Source organism: Myotis myotis, unplaced genomic scaffold (assembly GCF_014108235.1).
Source record: "Myotis myotis isolate mMyoMyo1 unplaced genomic scaffold, mMyoMyo1.p scaffold_m19_p_1, whole genome shotgun sequence".
Classification (NCBI taxonomy): domain Eukaryota; kingdom Metazoa; phylum Chordata; class Mammalia; order Chiroptera; family Vespertilionidae; genus Myotis; species Myotis myotis.
The window spans coordinates 40,926,154-40,947,175 of NW_023416313.1; the positions used below are offsets into that span (position 1 = coordinate 40,926,154).

The 21,022-nt window shown below is 33.0% G+C and overlaps 1 protein-coding gene across 3 annotated transcripts in view; it reads right to left on the bottom strand.

The window, feature by feature from the left end:
• Positions 1–5,316: 5,316 nt before the first annotated feature.
• Positions 5,317–21,022, bottom strand: part of EPHA5 (EPH receptor A5) — a 349,025-nt gene continuing 333,319 nt past the window's right edge. For all 3 annotated transcript variants that reach the window (XM_036335287.1, XM_036335278.1, XM_036335295.1), the window contains 2 exons: positions 17,533–17,688; positions 5,317–10,108 (listed from right to left, as the gene is read on the bottom strand). In XM_036335287.1, the coding sequence (XP_036191180.1) occupies positions 10,003–10,108; positions 17,533–17,688 (262 nt within the window). In that variant the 3' untranslated portion in view covers positions 5,317–10,002. The remainder of the gene's footprint in view (positions 10,109–17,532; positions 17,689–21,022) is intronic.

Sequence of the window (21,022 nt, forward strand, 5' to 3'; positions counted from 1 at the left end):
GTCTAATAATAAGAATGTTACTTAAGGTAAAAGTCGTATTAGTGACAGCTGCTGAAGTAATATAGGCATATAATGACACGAGCTGGGATAAGTTTTGAGTTTAGGTTTAACAAGATAATACATGCTAAAATCCTGTTGTGAAAAGAGCCTATTAGATTTCACATCCATATAATTTAGCAGTTAGGTGACTTCTTACTATTTTAAAGTAAGTCATCAAAAGTAGAAATCAGATTATGTTATCTCTCGGTCCCACTTAATTTTGAGGTATGACTGTCAATATCTTTAATATACTGTTCATGAAATAGAATGAAGTTAATCTCCTAGGAGTAATATCTCAGAATAACCCCCCAAGACTTAGATTACATTTTGGAAAAATAAGTGGAAATAGTAGGAGAATCCTGTTACAAATTGTTTGCTTACAGGTACAAGATGTCACTGACTAGAGGATAGTCAATGATTACTTCAAGTCATGATTTTTAATATTTTATGGTCAGGTAGCCCTTTGAGGTTTAATGTAGACTATAAGTCCTCTCCTTCCAAAATTTGTTTTAGAAAATTCTGAATTGTTGCATGGTTTCCCAAGTCCCTAAGCTATCATCAATGGACACTAAATGACATTAAAAAAAAGTTAATAATGCCCTTTGGTTCTGTATCATTTCTCGAGAAATATCTATGTAAAATTTCCACATGTCATTTCTTTATTTACTTCATTTATTCCTTGATTTTCTGAGTCCTAAATATACATACTTCTATTTAACACCTCTTTTTCATATTAAACATAATATCCATAAAGTTCAACAAAATGTGTGTATGTCTGTGTATATACACACATAATTGTCTGTTAGTGTATGGGTATGTTTTTAATGCTTTCTTCACTTTCAGTCTTGCTTCAGGTCCCAGTCTTTTCTTCAGCCCTCGGGGCTGATGTGCTGTGATGATGCACTCATCTCTACTGAGATGCTCATCCTATGAACAGCTCCTTGTTGCACATTTCTTTTCTCTCAGACAAGCTCTGTTCCCCAAGACTATTGCCTCCCTTGGCTTAGAATATTTAAATATTTTAATGATTTTTAATATCAAATGACACATTTGTTAAAGTAATAAGAGTAATAAAACCAAGGTCATGATTAAAATTTTGTTATAACCTTTTATTCAGTAACCCTTTAGTTTAAGGCCTAACTATCAGACAACAATGAAATGCAATCCATACTTCAAAGGTAGTGAATTAAAGTAGTTATTTTTGATGTTTTGCTGTCTACCCAACTCCACCCAGGGGTGTCGTAATTGTGCTATTGCCTTGGTCCCCAGGCAAGGCAGGCATGAGTAGGTATGGACCATTATTCAGATACATTGCACTGATACAGATACAACTCAGAGCTGATATTTTCTTTTCAGTGTTTCCCCAGGGTAACATTGGTTGAGAAAATATAACCTTCTTACAGTTATCTTGAGAAGTGTTAATTACATGGGTAACAATCCACTGTTACAACTACCATGTGGTTGTGTCCATACTCGCTACGAGCCAAAAGGGTACCATGGTCAGACATTTGGGAAATCATTGAATTAAGCGTAGTTGAACCTTTGTACTTTAGAATGTTATGTGAAGCCCCAGTAGAGGATACTATAGGCAACGTCAAAATCTATTTGACTTTGACCTTCGGGCCCCTTTTCTTATAAAGTACAAGGAGCACTTGTTTTTTGGAAGCTTCCTTCTATATTACTGAAATCAAGATCATGTGCTTTGACAGGAATGAAAGGACCGTTTATGATGAATCATGGGGAACAGTCATCTACCCCCCCAAAAGACCCAGACTTCCTTTCAGGAATTATATCATAATTCCTTACGCCTTCCTCAGCATTAACAAAGCAAAGGACTGAGAAGTCGGCAATATACTTGTCCTGAAAAAACACTTAGGCTGCACTTTTCTGAACTATTTCCTTTGATATTAATATTCATTATAATTGTATTTCTTATACTTGTAGAGAACAGAAGGATGATTGAAAAGCATTTGTTCTTAGGTCTGACCTCCATATCTAATATAGCTTGAACTGTTATCACTCTAGGGAACATTCAATAAATCATTTCACTTTATCCTTGTACCAGAGTGGAAACCTTTTAAGCCTTATCCTTTCAAATGACTAAATTTTTATCATCTTATTTTTTTTCCCAGTATAATACAAGCCAACTTATTTGATGATGTGATTCTGAGCACCTTCTTTATGGGATATATCTATTTTTGGGTAAATGATCAGTCAATCTGATGCTAGTTATTACTTTCATGGTCTGAAATTATTCTAGTTGGCAATTGTTTGAATAAAAATGTGCTGTATAACGTTTATAATTGATTTCTAAATGGGGTAGAATGACTATTAAATTCCCATTATAAAAATACATAAAATAATGTATCAAGAAATAGTATCTCTTTAGTTATGGGTGATATTTTAATTTTCTAGTATATGTTCCCTACTCTGTGTTACCTTTGATGTTTTCTTATTTTTCTACATTTGTTAGTAATAACAGGGGAGGGCAAAAGTGGGTTTACAGTTGTGAATATGAAAAAAGTTTATTCTTGTATTATTATTTTTAGATTTTGTATTATTTATTTGTATTTCAACTCTAAACCTACTTTTGTTAACCCCTGTATATCTGAGAAACATATTCAATGTGCAACTAATACAATTTTTTGACAAGTATTACATGGAGCTGAGGGTAGAGGAAATTTAAAGTACAAATTTTGGATATCTACTAGTTAACTACATGTAAAGTAGTATCTTCTACTCTAAGTATGGGAGGAGATGTTAGTTATTTTGAAAATAAGGAGATACGTTTGAGATATGCTTGATTTGATATATCCACATTATAGACAATTGGATATCATCAGTCAAAAATTATACAAATGAAGCTATATTTCAGCAAAAAGTTGAACACTGGAGATTCAGTATGGGATGCGATTACCATATATGTTAAAATGGAAGACTTCTGATTGGTAGGATTTCCAAAGGAAAGCATATATCATGGGATGGGAAGAGTACTAAGATACAATCCTGGTGTCTTGCCTAGTAGCTCAATTGGCTGAAGCCTTTTCCAGTATACCAAAAGGTTCTGGGTTTGATTCCAGGTCAAGTGGTATTTATAAAGATAAATAACATTTACTAAAGGATTATCACAGGGCACAGGGTGGGCTCTAGTTTCATTCTCTATGTGTGTAGTTTTAAAGATCCTCAAAATAGCCATAGCACTTCCTCATTTAATAAATGAGGCACTTGAAGGAAGAGAGGTTAAATGGCTTGCCTGTGTTCACACAACTAGCTGCTGACAGAACAAATTTTGACTCCAGACACCAACATGCTATGTAAATGTAGAGGATGAGGTGAAGGGAGCCACAGAGACTGATAGCTAAGGATATTCAAGAGCAGAAACAATTGATGAACAGATTCCAAAGCAGGAGTGCACCATCTGGAATGAAGAGGGAGAGGATTAACTTAAAAGAGAGAAGGGATATAATAATGAACTATGTGATCTGAGAAAAGTCACTTAGCCTTGAAATGGAGTTGGCTTCATTTCTACCTTTGTGCAAAAGAAAAACAGAACAAATGTCTCACTTAAAGAACTGTTGTGAATGAGTTTTACTTTCTGGAAACTTGGGATCACTAAGAAATTTCAAATTGAAATTAATAATCCCAACACATTTTTTTTTTAATTAGAGAGAAGATTTAAAAACTAACAACTTTTTCTATGAAAAAAATTACCAATATTCCAGCATTTCTGCTAACTTTATTCCAGTTATTATTTTTAACCTTCTAAATTCAAGTAAAATTATATTTACTACACAATTTGAAACTCTTGCTTGATTTGAATGGCTACTGTGGATTTTCATAAATATCAACTTACTTTACTTTTGCTTACAATTTGATAGTAAATTGCCTGTAGACTCCAAAGTTCCATAGTTAAAGTTTAGATATCATAGCTGGAAATGTAAGTACGTATTTATTGAAATTTCCTGAGTTTGTAGTTGAGAAAACTATGACATATGCTAGAAATATCTATTGAATTAGATTGTGCTCCTATGCCATGGAAGAAACACAAATAAGAAAAACAATTTTTTACTCTAAAACTTTGGTTTATTCTAAAAACCAAATATGTTAGAAATATACTATGTTATATGCTGGTTTCCGCCCAAGTTTCACACTTTATGAAACTGTGCAGATCATTTTTTCTCATTTATCTTCATTTCCTACATCAATTAAATTAGAAGATTGACCTGAAAAATTCCATTATCTAGGCAGCATGGCCAGCATTGTGGAATGAGAGTAGTGTAGTGGGAACCCATTTTATGGGTTTGTCCTAAAATAAATGTGGGTTTCATCCTGCCATTGAAGAGCAGTTGGGACTTGGGCACTTTCTTAACAGCTTTGAGTCATGGTTTCCTCATGAGTAAGTGGAGACAATAAAATGTATCTTAAAGGTAAGAGTGAAAAACTCTAATACAGGATAGGCATGCTTCTTAAATGTTAACTTCTTCACCGCCACCCATTCCCTCTATCTGGTCAAGAACGCCTATAGGATTGGGGAAAATCCCTCTTATCATATAACATTTACCTCTGTAGCAAAACAAGGGCAAGAATAGTGTACTTGCTAACAAAGAATTCAGAGTCTTTATATGAGTATCTACTAAAATATCAAATAATGTCCCTTGAAATAATGAATTTATGCATAGGCAAAGGAGTTATAGATTATTTTCATAGGCCTGTGATGTCACTTTCTAAGAATATAAATGCAACAAAATACAAATATGATTGATTTCCTTGCATACAGCAAGTTGTTTGCTCTGCTCTTTACAAAAGGAGACTGATATCATACAATACTGAGAGAAGGGGAGCGTTTGTGGACAGTGGTACCCCTCTTGTAAGAAGGTAGGAATGCAATTCTTCCACCCTGTTTCATAAGCAGATGCTGGTCTAGGGGAAGAGAACCAGCTAAAGCGCATCAGCAGCAGGTCTCATTTTGCAGATGGTAAACACACTTTTCTATTTTTTGCAAGTAATGTTACATTACAGTGTTACAAATCAACTCCTAATTAGGTTTCCCATAATTATGCTGATGTCCTACAATCTCAGTGTCAAACTCTAGTTACAAAAAACATTCAAATACAAAGATTCATAAATAGGTCTTTGAGAAAATTGGATGCTGATTGAATTTAAAATATTTAGCATAAGACATTCCAACATTTTCATTAGAATGAACTGAAATCATTATACAGAGGCTGTAATTTAAATTCTTCTGGAAAAGGGTCAAGCATGACAATCCGATTTAACTGTGTTCAAAGGGTTTTTATTTTTTGAAAAAATATAAAATTTCATATCTTACACTACAAAAACATGTACACAAACCAAATGCACAGAGAGCTTCAGATGAGGGAAAATACATAAGTGCTAATCCGTCCTTGAATTAACGTTGAGGCAGGGACTGGAGATACCCTGATGCCTGATGTAAAATAAGATGCACTTGTCCTGAAACTCAGAGACCTTAATAAACATATTAACAAATGAGTAAGTCTAAGTTTTATTCTCAGACTAATATAAATGAAATTCACATATTCTTAAATAATTAATTGTCAAACCATAGCAGTCTAAAGATTCAAAAGTCTGTTGACCATTGAAACTTCTGCTGTTAGTATAGCTCAGCCTTAATAAACATATTTTGCCACTTTCATTTAGAAGAGACATGCTATTTGCTTTTGATTATTATAAATAGACTCTCTTTTTAAAAAGAATTGGTGTCTTCTCCTAAGCAACAATTATATGGTCATTCTGGACAAAGATATTGAATCATTTATATGTCAAAAGACTCTCATAAATCAACAAGAAATGAAAAGAAATATTTTTTCTACTTTTCATTTGATACATTAGTATATAATTAACAGTTTGATAGAGAAACATATTTGATGTAACTAGTTGTGTTATGTAGTTGCAAAAAGGATGGCAATTCCAATTATTAATTTCAAATAAAAGTAGTGTTTTGACTATTTATTCATTATCATCAACATCTTATTGTACCTACTTTTAATCTACTTTGAGATTAAACATCTGGCAGGGCATAAGCAAAGACTGTTTACTATCATACTTAGCTTTCTTTTTTTCTTATTTTTAGAAAGAAAAAATGAGAAACAATCTCACTCTACTATGCAACATTGTACATCTAGTAAATTTCTAACATCTGACTCAAACAGCATTTGCTGTCCAATCCACAGTTACAGCCAAAAAGTCTTCCACAGGTAAGTATCTCTGCTTGTGCTTCTGAGAACCCACTTTGAATGGGAGAAGGAAGGGTGTTAACAATCCTTGAACTTTCACATAGAGATTAAATAGCAGACATGCAAACACATAGGTGTTCAAATGATAGTAATGTTTCTTTTAAATATGAAATATGAAACTATTTCTTCACCATTGCACATGGTTGCAACTCTTTTACAGACTGACTTAAGGATGTTCTTAACTTTTGGCAACTCTGAGACTAATTATGCTGGCCACATTTAAGTGTATATAGAATATTGGAATATAATTTTTACAGAACACTGACTTGGTGATTAAAATATGAGAAATCAATGACCATGCACATTATTGTTTTTTTAAATGAGAAGATGAAAATCTTTACATTTTTACATATAATTCATACATTTCAATGGACAAGAACAACAGATTATATGGCATTTTTACATGTGAGCAAATGGTAAGATGGGGAAAGTAGTAATTAAGTGATTCCAACAGATATCAGTAAGCTGAATATTACTCCCTGCTTATAGTTAATTTTCAAAGTAACACTGACAAAGACTCACACCCTAAAGATATTGCTACTGGTAGTTACAAAAACATTATGTATCATTTGACAAATCTATCTTTTGTGGTAAAATTATTGAAACTATGTTTTGTTTTCAGTTGTCTGGTGGGTGACAAATTGAACCAAAATGATAAGAAATCACACAATCAAGATCTGTCAAACCTTGCCCTGGGTTACTGCCTCGCGGCTTTTCACAAAAGCTGTTTCTTTCTCCTGTTCCACTTCTCACATTTATAGATGAGATTGGCACTTCCCAGTTGGTGATATATCCAGAGGCGAACAAATATTTCCTCTCTTAGGGGAAGTACATCTTATTTGAAAGTCTCTTTATTCCTTCTAAAATCATAGTGGCATTCCTTAGAAATTTTCAACCAAAATTAAATATGGATGAAAGTTATGTGTCTATTTAACATTTATCTCAATTTATTTTCCAAATGAACACCGAGATTGCAAAGGAAGCAAATCAATTTGATCCAAATTAATGCATAACGTTCTTTTGTGGAAAAGAGGAAATCTGCATTGTTACTTCAAATTCTAATCACTTAGATGTATTCTATCCTGACCTTCTAATCATCTTTAAACATATAATGCTGGAAAATAATTTAGCAGCTTTTTTATGTGTAACTAATTGTGGCTAGCCTATCAGCTCTAAAAATTTATGGTTGTTTCTCTTTTAAATCAATAACTTTAGCCCATCATTTCATTGCTCAGTTGGTTTGGCGTCATCCAGTGAATAGAAAGGTAGCCAGTTTGATTCCCAGTCAAGGCACATGCTGGGTTGTGGCTGGATCCTGGGTAGGAGGCGTGCAAGAGGCAGCTGATCAATGTTTAGTTCTCACATCAATGTCTCTCTCTCTCTCTCTCTCTCTCTCTCTCTCTCTCTCTCTCTCTCTCTTCGTTTCTCTCTAAAAATCAATAAAAATATATTTTAAAAAATCAATAACTCTCTTCTTACTTTGAAGTTGTTCAATTGTTACTTTATCACTTAGATTTGGTTGTTGTTTTACAAAATGTAATACAGTGCAACACAATCTCCAATTATTTTGTACAAAAGGAATTCGTTTAGCTAATTTTATGTTTATTGAAATGAACAAATGCATCTTTAATAATGGCAATGCCTACTTACTTGCTAATTCCACCTCTCTCCACTTTCTCTCAAAATTTCACTGAACCAGAGTATATTTGAAGCATAGATTGTTTGGAGCCATAGTATACTATAGACCTAATAAGCAATTATAGTCATAATTAGAAAGAAATCAATATGTCCTTTGAAAATTGTTTAGAACTTTTTCTTTTCCTTATTTTTGACCTTGTTCTTTAGCAAAATGGTACATTACTACTTAACTGAAAGGTGGGCATGGTAGGAAGTAGTTATTTCTCAAAAGTTTACTATTTTTGTGCTAACATTCAACTAAAATAGGTGCTTGGGAAAGAGAAAGGCGGTGCCATTAGTATAATGCAGGTATATTTCCTATGGATCTCACTAATCCAGCCTCTTACCGTTTGGTAATCACAAGTAGGCTCTATTTTGTTTAAATGCTGTTCTCCTTGAATCACATGTCATTCCATGATTTCTATAAAGTGTAGTAATACAAACATTTCATGATTTTAGTAAGAATCTCAGTTTTGTTCATATTCTAATAAACTTTACAATTGGTACCACAAATGTCAGTATCAGTCTTCATCAAGTATGGTATATAGAGTATACATAGGGTATATCTTATATTGCTTAATAAGGCCAATTAAATAAAACTTTAAATTGGTTCATCAAAATAAATTCAATTTGACATAACTAAATAGAAGATGAAATTTCCAAATGAATAGACAACCATCAACAAATAAAACATGCCAAGTCTTGAAATAGAGAAAATTATGAAGGAAGTAGATACATTTGTCATCATTTCATTGCTGCCTTAGTTATCAAAATTTCTAGAGCTGAGCTACAGGGAAATGGTTACAGAGGATTAACACTTAGGGGTAATGCTTAGTGCTATGTGCCTGGATTTAGCAACATTAACAGAAGTCTGCACAGTTAAATCCTTCATCCTTCTGAAAATGTGCCCTTCGGTGTCAACGTTGCTTGACAAGATATTTTCTGGGACTCAGAAAGGTGAAATTTCTTACAGGGGTGCAAGATTAATGGCTAGAAGAACTGTATTGTCACAGATATCAAAAAGTGTTTTTAAAAAGCCAAAGGGGATTTAATCTTACAGACATTTCCTGTTAGTGAATAAAGAGACTCAGTAGCTTTTGGGAATACGAGAGGAAAAAAGACACAAGCTTGTGTTAAACTTTGTTTCATTGCTTCCCTATTTCTCCTGTTCATATTCCACTCTGGAACACTTGTTCCTGTATGCTGCTAAAATTAAAACTATTAAAAATGCAAGCAGAATGGTAATGCACACAGGTGCAAGCACATATACACAAAACTCCAACTTAAATTGATTCCTGGGTATACAGTAAATGATACAGTATATACACATCTATTACCATCGAGTTTCTAGAAGAACAGCTGAAAGTAAATTCTATAACACAGAAAAATAAATATACACCCTGTATTATACTTGTCCTTGATCAAGCAACATGTTTATACACTAGTTTCTATAACTTATCGCTGTGTAACAGCACTTTAAAATCGCAAAAGAAGTTACCTATTAAGAAATTATCTAACCATATTGCTCTTCAGTACACTTATGTAGACAATTAAGACTTAAAGTAAACTTCAGTAAATTGCAGCTTGTGTTAGCCCACACATGACTATAAAACTTTGCCCTTCAAGTAGATTCTTGGAAGTTTTAAAAGGTGCTGCCTTCATTCAGTCTAGAAAGGTGCTGCCTTCATTCAGTCTAGAAAGGTGCTGTTTACAGTTATATATTTCATGTACAAAATTTTGTAGAAGTGGTGGGAAGGGTTTTTTGTTGTAAGATAAGATCGTGTTCAACCTTGTGTTGTTATTACAAGGAGGTCATATTAGTTTCTTAAAAAATGACACCGAGAAGAATCTAAAACACTGATTACAAATTCTGTGGCTGAAAGAAATGCTCCCAAAAGGTTTAGAAATCACTGTGAGTTTTCCTTCCCCCCCCCTCTTTGTTAAAATAAATCTCAGGGCTTGTTTACAAAGTGCAGAAACATTCATTCAATGAAATGACAGTCAAGTGAAGTTACAATGGCACCATCCCGTTTGCCAGCTGCGCCTTCATTTCTTGAAGGCTGCTCATGATCTTCTTCTGGTGACCGACAAGAGTCACTCCGAGCCGCCTCAAATCCCTGCGTGAAGAAAGCACACATTGGATGTATGTATTGATTCAGTTTGTAGCACACCTCAATATTTCACGCTGGCAAGGAGGCAAGTATTTTACAGAAACTAATTTGATTTAGACATACAGGGTCCAATTGTCAAAGGCAGGCTCCAAAAATGTACCTCAAATATCTTTTTATCATCCAGAAACTATTGACAATGAGGAGTGAGACTATATTTATCTGCCCCTTTTTAGACATCATAATGTTGGTGGCGCAGAGTGGTAAAAAAACAAATCTGCACATGCTTCCCAATGAATATGTATATTAAAGGGTACAATTTCATTGAACGGTTTTGAAAATACGGATCTACCATATGAACATGCCCTATTTTTTTGCTTAAAGGAGTTAGCATAAAATATATTTTTAAAAAATCACAGCTAAGCTAGTGAAGACTAAACTCTTCAAATGACTCAGTCAGTACAATCATTTTATACAACAGATATCTTTAGGAGTTAGTTACCACTATATTGCTTTTATAAAACTTCCAAACATTTTATTTTTTACGTGGAATCCAAGTGCCAGAACCTTATATCTTTGCCAAATAATGTCTAGGTTCTACTGGAGCTTAGAGCATTCTGAAGATTATTCACTATCAGAAAGTCTTTTCAACCAAGGTACTTCCATTCTGTTTCTTCTCAACAAGCTTAGTATCCAAAGGAAAGTTACAAATGTTTAGATTTCAAAAATAACAACATGTTGTGGAGCTCAAGGCCAGTGCCCATGGTTTTAAAATGTTATTTCTTAGGATATTTTGGAATTCTATCCCCTTAAGGGTATGTATTTGGCAAATATAATGATTTGTGTATGTTTGGCAAGTGGTAACACTAATTATAAGACAAATGACCGCGAACAATTCAACATTTTTAAACAAAGTTGCCATGTTAGATTTCTTAGATAAATATTTTATAGAACGTTATGCTAAAAGTAGAATATTTTTGCATTTAGTAAATGTATTAATTTTAGATTGTCTGAGAAGTTTATGAAAATGGATGCAATGACATAGAGTCATTATATATAAAATTGAATAATTTTGAAAACTCAAAGACATCTTAATTATCAGATGATAGAATTTAAATAAATAGGCATGTAAGTTCCATAGGCATTAGTATTGAGAATAATTGTTTATTTAAATAATATATTTGGTTTCTTTTTCTCTTTATGTTTTGATTTCTTATGAGACATTTAGCAAATGGCAAGCAGCTAAAGAAGAAATAGGGCATGCTTATGGCAGAAACATATTTCTTAGGATGTAACTATTAAACATTAAACTGAGAGATTATCAAAGCTACAAGACACCAGAATACAATATTAAAATAATAATAATAATAGTAGTAGTAGGCATGGAAAACAATCATCAGTAAAACTTAAAACACCAGTAGAAATTCACTTTGAAACAAAATCACTGTTGTTGGCTATGAAACAGAATACACACTTGCTAGCTGCAGGCTAACACAGAAATAAAGGAGGTTTAGTTTATTCTTATTTCTTTTAAAGTAAGCCAGAGTTCTCAGGCTCGCCCCTGTTAACATTAGGCTGAACAGTTCTCTGTGTGGGAGCTATCTCTCATGCATTTCAGACTATCCAGCAGCACCCCTTATCTCTCCCCACTGAACACCGGAATGGCTGCACCACCTCTGGCCTTTTGTTGTGATAAGACAAAATATCTCCATTTTTGCCATATGTCTTCTAAGTGGCAAAAATCTCCCCTGGTTGAGAACCACTGCACCAACTATAAAAATAATAGGTCACAATTAAGACGTCTTATTTTTATACGTTTGAAAAATATATACCTCTATGAAATAAATTTTTGCTAATCTCCTTTTATGGATGAGGAAACAAAGTCTTAAAGAATTTAAATTAGTTGGCTAGATAGCACAGCCAGTGGGTAGCAGAGGTAGGACTAACACCAGGAACCTAACGCCATAGTTCATCCTCCTTGAATTTCTCATTACTCTCAGGTGTGATTTTGAGAAGAGTACTTCAAATTACATGCTATTACTCATTCATCTGTAAAATGAGAACTCTGTAGACATAACATCAAATATCCAAAATTCTAAAAGAGAGAAAATAGTTAATGAAGGAAACTGAACACAGACTTTTTTTGTCTGAGACTGTGGTAACCCAAACTATACTTCATGAACATTTCAGTTTTGAGCTAAAATTCTCATGTTTCCACATGTAACTGATGAATCATGAAGATTTTTGTTTGTCAGGGTATTGATGGGTGCTCACTAGCATACTTTGGATGTACATTAAGAAAAAAAACCTTAATATTTCTTAATGTAAAACAAAAAATCTCTACTGTACAGTTTAAATAACTAATATTTGAAATATAGTTCTATAATAAAACATGTTTTATCATATGCTTTATATACCCCAGGTAGAAAGGACCAATGTAATAAACACACTTAAATTGCACAATTTATGTGGCTAATCCAATTATTAACATTGTAGTTTGGAAAACAACCATTATAGTTTGTTCTGAAAAACCTGAAAGAAAAGGAATTTATAGGGTTTTCCCACTGAAAAGGCAGGAACTTTACATATAAAATACCAAAACCTTAATTTGCAGCATGTAAATGTGTGTATGCAGATTTGTACATGTGTGTGTTTTCCATATTCCAACTTGTGGTTGTTTTGTCTAACTGATATCAAAACATTGGTTTGACTTATTTTTATTTCCACTGTTTTAACTTATTTTTATATTATGGGCAAATATAACTTCATTCTCTGAAAATAACAATACAAGAAACATTCTGGGTCAGTGCTTTGAATGATATTTGTGATGCTGTTTGTAATGATATTGCAAATGAGAATTCAAATGGTATTAGAAAAATATTTCCAGGAGAGGTTAAATAACTTTATTTCTATATTGTTAAATGCATTATTTTATTTTAAGTAGTTTTGTCTCACACTTTTGAAATTTCTAACAACATCCATTTTACTCTTCAAAGTACATATTAAATTATCAATTTAGCAGTGATAATGTGAGGTAAATTTGATAAAAATTAAAGTATTTTACATTTAAACCGTGCATATATACTATTTTACTCATTTCATTTTCCTATATAGAAAATTGTATAGGTGGGCAAATATTTAAGTGTGTCACCTTTATAAAAATTACCCTATTTTATTATGACCAGCTGGAATCTTAAGTAACACCCAAAGACAATTTTAATGATGAAAACTATATTTCAGCATAGGCTTATAAATTTAAACATGATGGGAATAGCATTGTTATATTAAAAATACTTTGGGTTTTGTCAACAAAGCATGATTAGTTTTAGAAAAGCTGCAAATATAAATAATTACCATTGCATTTTATTATTCCATAATACTAAACAATGAAAAATACTAATATTCTGATACTAAAATGACAAAATGAAAAATAAAGAATATGAGAGGTGTCTAGTTAATATTGGACACCTCATTCAAGATTTAATTTATCCATTGTGGATGAGTCAATCTTCTCCCTTCTGCTTTACACACCCTTTAGCCATTTCACTGGTATTTAGCCCCATCAACATTGGCTGGATAGGAGCAGGGAGAAGAGAGCTTAATGAGTACTCACTAAATTTCACTGTTTATTATTTGTCACTCAGAAGTATGTTGGGAATTTGTTGGCTTGGTCATGATCTTCAATGGATGACACATTGTGAGGTTTAGACTAAAAGTTTTATCTTAATTATATAGAACAAATAGGATAGTCAGTATTCGTATGTGTGCTTTCATTGTAAAAAATTAGCATAATGACTGTATTAAAATTTTAAGAAATTTATTTGAATTAGTGTGTACAAATTTTGGCTCAGCATTTGGGAAACTTTCATTTCAGTAGTTTACACACAATTGGTATAATATTTAAATTCATTGGGTTGCACTCATTTTCTGAATCAGTGTTACAATACAAGCCTGACAAGAACTTTAAAAAGCAACTGTAGGCTCAATCTCCAGTAGGTGGTCTGCAGGAGGCAGCTGATCAATGATTCTCTCTCATCATTGATGTTTCTATCTCTCTCCCTCTCTCTTCCTCTCTGAAATCAATAAAAATATATTTTAAAAAACAACAGAAAAAACTGTAATACTATCCTCAATTCAAATATTTGGATTCAATTTGCAACGCACCTGAAGCTCACAGTTCTTCGTCAACAATACCTCAGTGCATTTACACACCATAGTACAGACTGTTCATTATTGCCATAACAATTACTGTAATATTAGTTCTTTACACAAAATAGCAAGGTTTAGGCACAGGGAACATCAACAGAAATGTCTAGGGTTGAAAGCCTCTTCTGGTGAACATGTTTTGACTCTAAGATCTCAATTTTTTTATTTTCTTTCCACATTAAGCCATATTTGCATGTATTAACAAAATAATAATAATAATAAATTAAAATTAAACCTTTATGAAAATTTTTTTACGTAAGTAAGTGGTTGTAAAACACTAATTCTTTACGTTTCTTTTTCTAAACCCACTATGAGAACAAATTTGATGGCACAAATTATTATACATATTTTTCTATTTAGGTATATGGCAATTTGATATTTTGTTTTATATAAATAATTTCAAGATTTTTTATAAGCATTTATTATAGGTATGAATGCATTCTTCAAGTTCTCAGTTTCTATTCTGGCAGCAACATTGTTTCTAATATTTTATTATAATATTATACATGTTTCATGAAATTAATATTTAGATATGGGTAAAGACCATGTGTAAAAAATCATTATCAAAGTGTTTAAAAAGCTTGTTTTGGTTTTAGCTGGTACCCCAGTTTCTTTGCCATAAGTCTTTAATAATGATGAATATATATATATCCTATATAATAAAAGGCTAATATGAAAATTGACCGAACAGCAGAGTGACCAGTCACTATGATGTGCACTGGCCACCAGGGGGCAGATGCTCAACACAGGAGCTGCCCCCAGGTGGTCAGTGCACTCCCACAGGGGAAGTGCCACTCGGCCAGAAGCCAGGCTCATAGCTGGCGAGTGCAGTGATGGTGGTGGGAGCCTCTCCTACCTCTGTGGTAGCACTAAGGACCCCTCAGGGGATGTCCGACTGCTGGCTTAGGTCTGCTCCCCGGTTGAGCCTAAGCTGGCAGTCAGACATTCCCCAAGAGGTCTTGGACTGCGAGAGGGTGCAAGCCAGGCTGAGGGAACGGCCTCTAATATATATATATGGCAATCAAAATTCACAGATACATATCTTTCTTTTACTTTATATTTCTGACTAAAGAAGCAATTGATTACTTGCTATTTTGTAAGTTAGTTACGATATTATTCGACAAATATATTCTTACCAACTAGAAAAATGTGGTCAAAACACAATAAACAAGAGAACATATAGTTAGAGGTGCTGGACTCTCTAAGAAATGAGCTTCACTGGAGTTAGTTAACCTCTGCTGGCCCAGGTCTTACTAAGGAATGTGTTCAGGATGTGTTTATTTGGGCTCCCAGAATGTGAAGCAATTGACATATGGAGGACAACATTCCCTGAACAGAAAGATGTCCGTATGACTCCTAATTTCACCTTACTCTTCTGGTCAGAGTAAATTAATTAAAAGACAAAAATATCTGATTGAGGCACTATAGCAAGAGGCAAGAAGCTACCAAAGTAACAGAGATACAGAAAAAATTGACCAGACAAAAATTACTGGAGAATACAAATGAAATGGCGAACCATTATAAGATAGAAGAAAGTATTAGGGCTTGAAAGAAACATACAAATGAAGAGAGTTTGGGGATAGGAAAGTAAAGAGGAAAGAATTAAAAGAAATAAGACAATATGAAATCATAATGCTAAAATATTAAACATAATTATAGTATTTTGGGGTCCCTATGAGACAAAGTAAAATAATTTGGTAGTGCAAGAATCATTATTTGTGATTGTAACTATTCTGTGAAGGGAAAAGCTAAAAGGTAGTAAGAATGATATATATGTATATATGTGCTATTTAAATAAAAAGGAGACATTGTTTAATGCAAATACTTTTATTATATATTTACAAGTAATCTGACATTGGGTAGAAGAAATACCTACAGTATCATTTTAATATAAAATGACAAATGACTTTAATAAATTAAAATGACCATTTTTACTGAAAAATTAAATAGCAATCATGTAAAAATAGTTTTAAATTATCAGTAAACTTTTCTGTTCACTATTTTAAATATAGCACAAATGAGCTCTTTGAGTGTCCAAAAAAAAAATAATAATGGGCCAAGAAAATGTGTCTTCAAATAGGTATGATTTGATGGTGATAGTGAGAATGAGATTCAGTAAATTATGAGAGCAAGCTGAATGGTGATTTTAGGTCCTTTCAGTTATAGGTATAATGGAAGAGAAATGTGGAGAATGTGTGATCTTAACTATTGATAAATGACAGTACCCTGTTACCTTTTTTGTGGCTGTGCAGTGGGTTCAATGAATCAAAATGCCAGAATAATACAAATGGTGAACAAGAACTGCTCAGTGCTCATGTTATGTGAAGTGATGGGATATGGACCGTGGCTTACTGCTTTAGAATGTTCTACCATGTTCTAATCCTTATAACAATATTTTAACCTTTGAATTGGAAGGTACTTGAAGTAATTTTTCATTATATTTGCAGGTTAAAACATTATTCATGTTTATGTAATCTAGATGAAATCACCATAATGACAAATAATTTTCACAAATAACAAATATTAGGCTGAAATAATTACACATACAGAATATATAATAAAATACAAACCACTTACAACCTTAAAGGATTTAGTATTTAACTCTAATGATTTTTATTCAATAAGATTTGAGAAATTTCACCTTAATCGTGCAAACATAAGAGGGCACAATTGGTTCCATTGAGATTGCACCAAATAACAAATCAGAGGCAGGATCTAATATATTCTTGGATGGCAAGAATATAAGGTGCACCACTTAGAGATTAAATGAGATCCCTGCCTGAGACGCTGTGTTTAAGCTGCTGTTTCCTGGTTGTTCATCATAGCTGAAATTTAAGGATGTTTTTTCTTATGTAGGACTAGTCATACCAATTGTGCTTACATTTGTTTTGTATTTACATTGATATAACACAGAGACCAGTATAAAAACTTTGTCAAGAAAACATCTTTTCCACAACATGAATTACCATTATTTTGCCAAAAAGCTGTTTTCCCAATTATTCAAATATCCCAGTGCTATTTGTTTGAAGCATAGAAGCAAAGAAACTGGACACAAGTAGCATTAACCATGCAATTGTTAACAATACAGGCAAAACGAAGAGGCTTCTTTGAAAGCTGCCACACATGGACAAAAGTTAATTGGTTTGCTTTGACCTCATCCAGATAGGTTTCTGAACAAATTCTCTCGCCCCAGCAATTATGTAAAAATTATCAGAAAAATTACTCACTCCAAGGTCACCTGAGCCACAGCGTCCATTGAACTGTATCCATTTTCCATGAAAATCTCTGTGTACCGGCCCATTTTGATTGCTTCTAGCCATTCACCTACTGATCTGTAGGCCCCAGATCCCAGGGAGCCATGTTCTGCCAATAAAGTAGATACTCTAAAACACATAAAACATAAATATTAAAAGTAATATTTTAATCTTTATAAAAATTTATATTATAATGTTAGCTCATGTTAGATCGTTGGGTCTGTAAGTATATTGATATGGGAAAGTATGTAAATGCAAAACTGGAAGAAAATAATATTTTGAAATACAGAACACAACATCAGATGTTTATTCAAATGTTGTTCTATCCAGAGTCTATGAGGAATTGTAGTGACTTTATAAGTTAATTTTCTCAATATAAAACATTAGCTAAAAATTTCATGTAATGATTTAGATGTATTTATTTTCTACTATTGTTTTGTTTATACAAATAAGATAAAAACTGCTACCAAATATAGATATGCGGGATAATTTGGGCAAAGCCAAATACTTGTAGACTTTGCTAGAGAAACTTGTGCTCACTTAATTTCTTAGGAAGTCTAGAACTTATTGTTGATCTCATTCTCTCACGTAGGGGCACTTGTTAATTCACCTAGGAGTAGTGGAACCTGGAAAACAAAAAAATGTAACTCCAAACACATAAGAGAACTAAATAGGACCAATCAAACCATGGGATGTTTTTTCATTATTCTAAATCCATACTCTTAAAAAACAAATTCATATTCTTTGGCCAAAAATAACATGACTATAATGATGATAATCATTTTTGGACATGTATCTTAAGGAAATAATTGGAGGAAAGGGCAAAGAGTATATGTACAATTTTTTTCTTTGACTGTGAGTAAACATTAAAAACAATTTAAATGACCATTAATGGGTATTTATTTAAGTACATTTCAACCATAAGATATAGGATATCTTTCTTTCTACTCATATTCTCTGCACTTTCTCATTTCTCATTTCTACTTCAAACTACCCCAGTGTAGTTTCTTACAAACCAATTCTATAAAAATTGCTCTGGTTGAGCTGAGCAATTACCTCTATGTTGCCAAAGTCTGTGAAGATTTCCCAACCTGTAAGATGACTGACTTCTCAGAAACATCCAACATCACCACTACTATCTCCCTCTCAAACGGTTTTGAATCGCCATTCTCTTTCTTGGCTATCATGACCTTGAATGTTCCTGCTTTCTTCTTACTCTCCTTTGCCTGTTATTCCTTCTTCTTTTTTTTTTTTTTTTATACTTTAAAATTTGGTGGGAACTAGGACTTGGCCCTTTATATTTTCTGCTTGGCCTGTAACCCCAGTCTACTTAGACAATTTTACTCAATTTCTTGCTTCAACTAGCATCTACTATTACCCAATTTTTATCTCCTGTATAGGCTACTCCTATATTTATGTGCCTACATCATGCCTCCACATTTCTCATAGAAATATCACTCCAATATTTCTAAAACCATGCTCATCTTTTTTACATTCATTTCCTCCTGAAGTGCTCCCAGTATAGTATATGATACAATAGTTCACTCACTCCTTCCTTATCTTCAAATCCTTCACAATCTATCATTGTGCATACTATCCATTCTACCTCCCTATATTGCACATCTGACCACTTCTTTCTATCTCATTTGTTACCACCTTAGTTCAAGACATCATCATTTTACCTACACAGCTACTCTAGCCTCCCAGTTATCCTCATAAATTGTACTCTCTCTCTCTCCATTCCAACACCAAAGTTGTTTTTTAATGTTTTTATTTTGTTTAGTGTATCTCTTCCATAATAGTGTATTGCTCAATGCTGTATACTCAGCACCTAGCCCAAACATGACACAGTAGCTATTTGTTGCATGGGTAAATGGGAATCTTGTAGTGATTTGTAGCCATTACGAATTAGTACCAAAGACTCATTGAAGATGAAATATAGGTGGAAACAACTGGAGAGGAGGATCTTGAAGTTGAGATTGTGGAAGAGGTGCAAGTTTTGTTAATGGCCAAGTTTAGAATATGACTATGACAAGAAGATTCCAAGGTATTTTAGAGACCAAAATCACTAAAGGAGAAAACTTCAATGTACTGAGAGATATCCAAACATCATCTACATGGTTACTGAAATCACCAAGTTTTGTGATAGGGATAGAATAGAGAAAGTGAATGAGTCAGGAACTAAAACCTTCTGGATTTGGAATTTGTAGATGGCTAGTAAGTGGTATAGTCTTAAGCCAAATCTGTTTAAATGAAACCTAGCAAGCTGATTCTACATACTGCACACATGAAACTACTAAAATTCTTTGTAGATTTTTAAACTGCTCTCAAGCTACAATGATGATTCTGATATAAATTAACACATTTTAGAACATAAAAATGTCCCTTTTGATTTTCTTTCTTTATGACAGCTTAGCATAATTCAAATAAGTAGATGAGAGAAATATTTAATATTTTATATGGCAATAAACAGTTTGAAAGCAGATATTTTAGGAACAACATAAGGAATGATTGCTAAGATGATGCATTCTCCAGTTGCTGCCACAGAAAGTTAATGATCCCTGAACAGAGTTTGAAGATTCATTCCTCATTTGTATTTAAAAATGAATTTTGCCTAGTAAACAAATGTTATGTCAGAATCATAAAACTTATGTAACTTTATCAACAAATTGTTTCTCATTTAGTTCATGTTAGTACACAGCCAATTCAGTTCCTGGCATGACAATTTTTTTCTTATAAAAATATACTATTACCTCAAATACAGTGAAAATAACAATTGGACAAATCTTATAGTAAAGAATCAAACTGATTTATTTTTTGAGAAAATAATTCTATAACTTTTCAGGTTAAAGAATAATGTATATTTTATAAAAATGCAACATTGTTTAAATATATATATATATATATATATTTGCTCATATAAAATCTTTCCACAAGCCCAGCCAGTGTTGCTCAGTGTTTGAGCATCAACCTATGAGTGAGGAGGTCATGCAATTAGATTCCAGGTCAGGGCACATGCTTGGGTTGTGGGCTTGATCCCCAGTAGGGGGCGAGTAGGGGGCAGCCAATTGATGAGTCTCTCTCATCATTGATGTTTTTACCTTTCCCTTCTTCTTTAAAATCAATGAAAAAAATATATATATAAATAAAATCTTGCCACAAAATTACTCATATTTGATTAGCCACATGTCTGTGTTCAACTAGGTAAGAGTAAAGGGTCGCTAAAAGCATTGTCGATATTCATAAAATATACAGACACCAGAACCAATTATAAAAACATGAAAAGTAATTATTGGTAGATATCTCTAGTGTAAAATAGATCAGTGCTTATTTGGCTTTTCCTTATGGTCTCATAATTTTACCTTTTCCCCATCCACACCTATGTGGGGTCCAATATACATGGAAATATATGCATTTGAGTGTTTTGGTTTTTAAAAAAATACTACCTAAACTTGGCTACAGT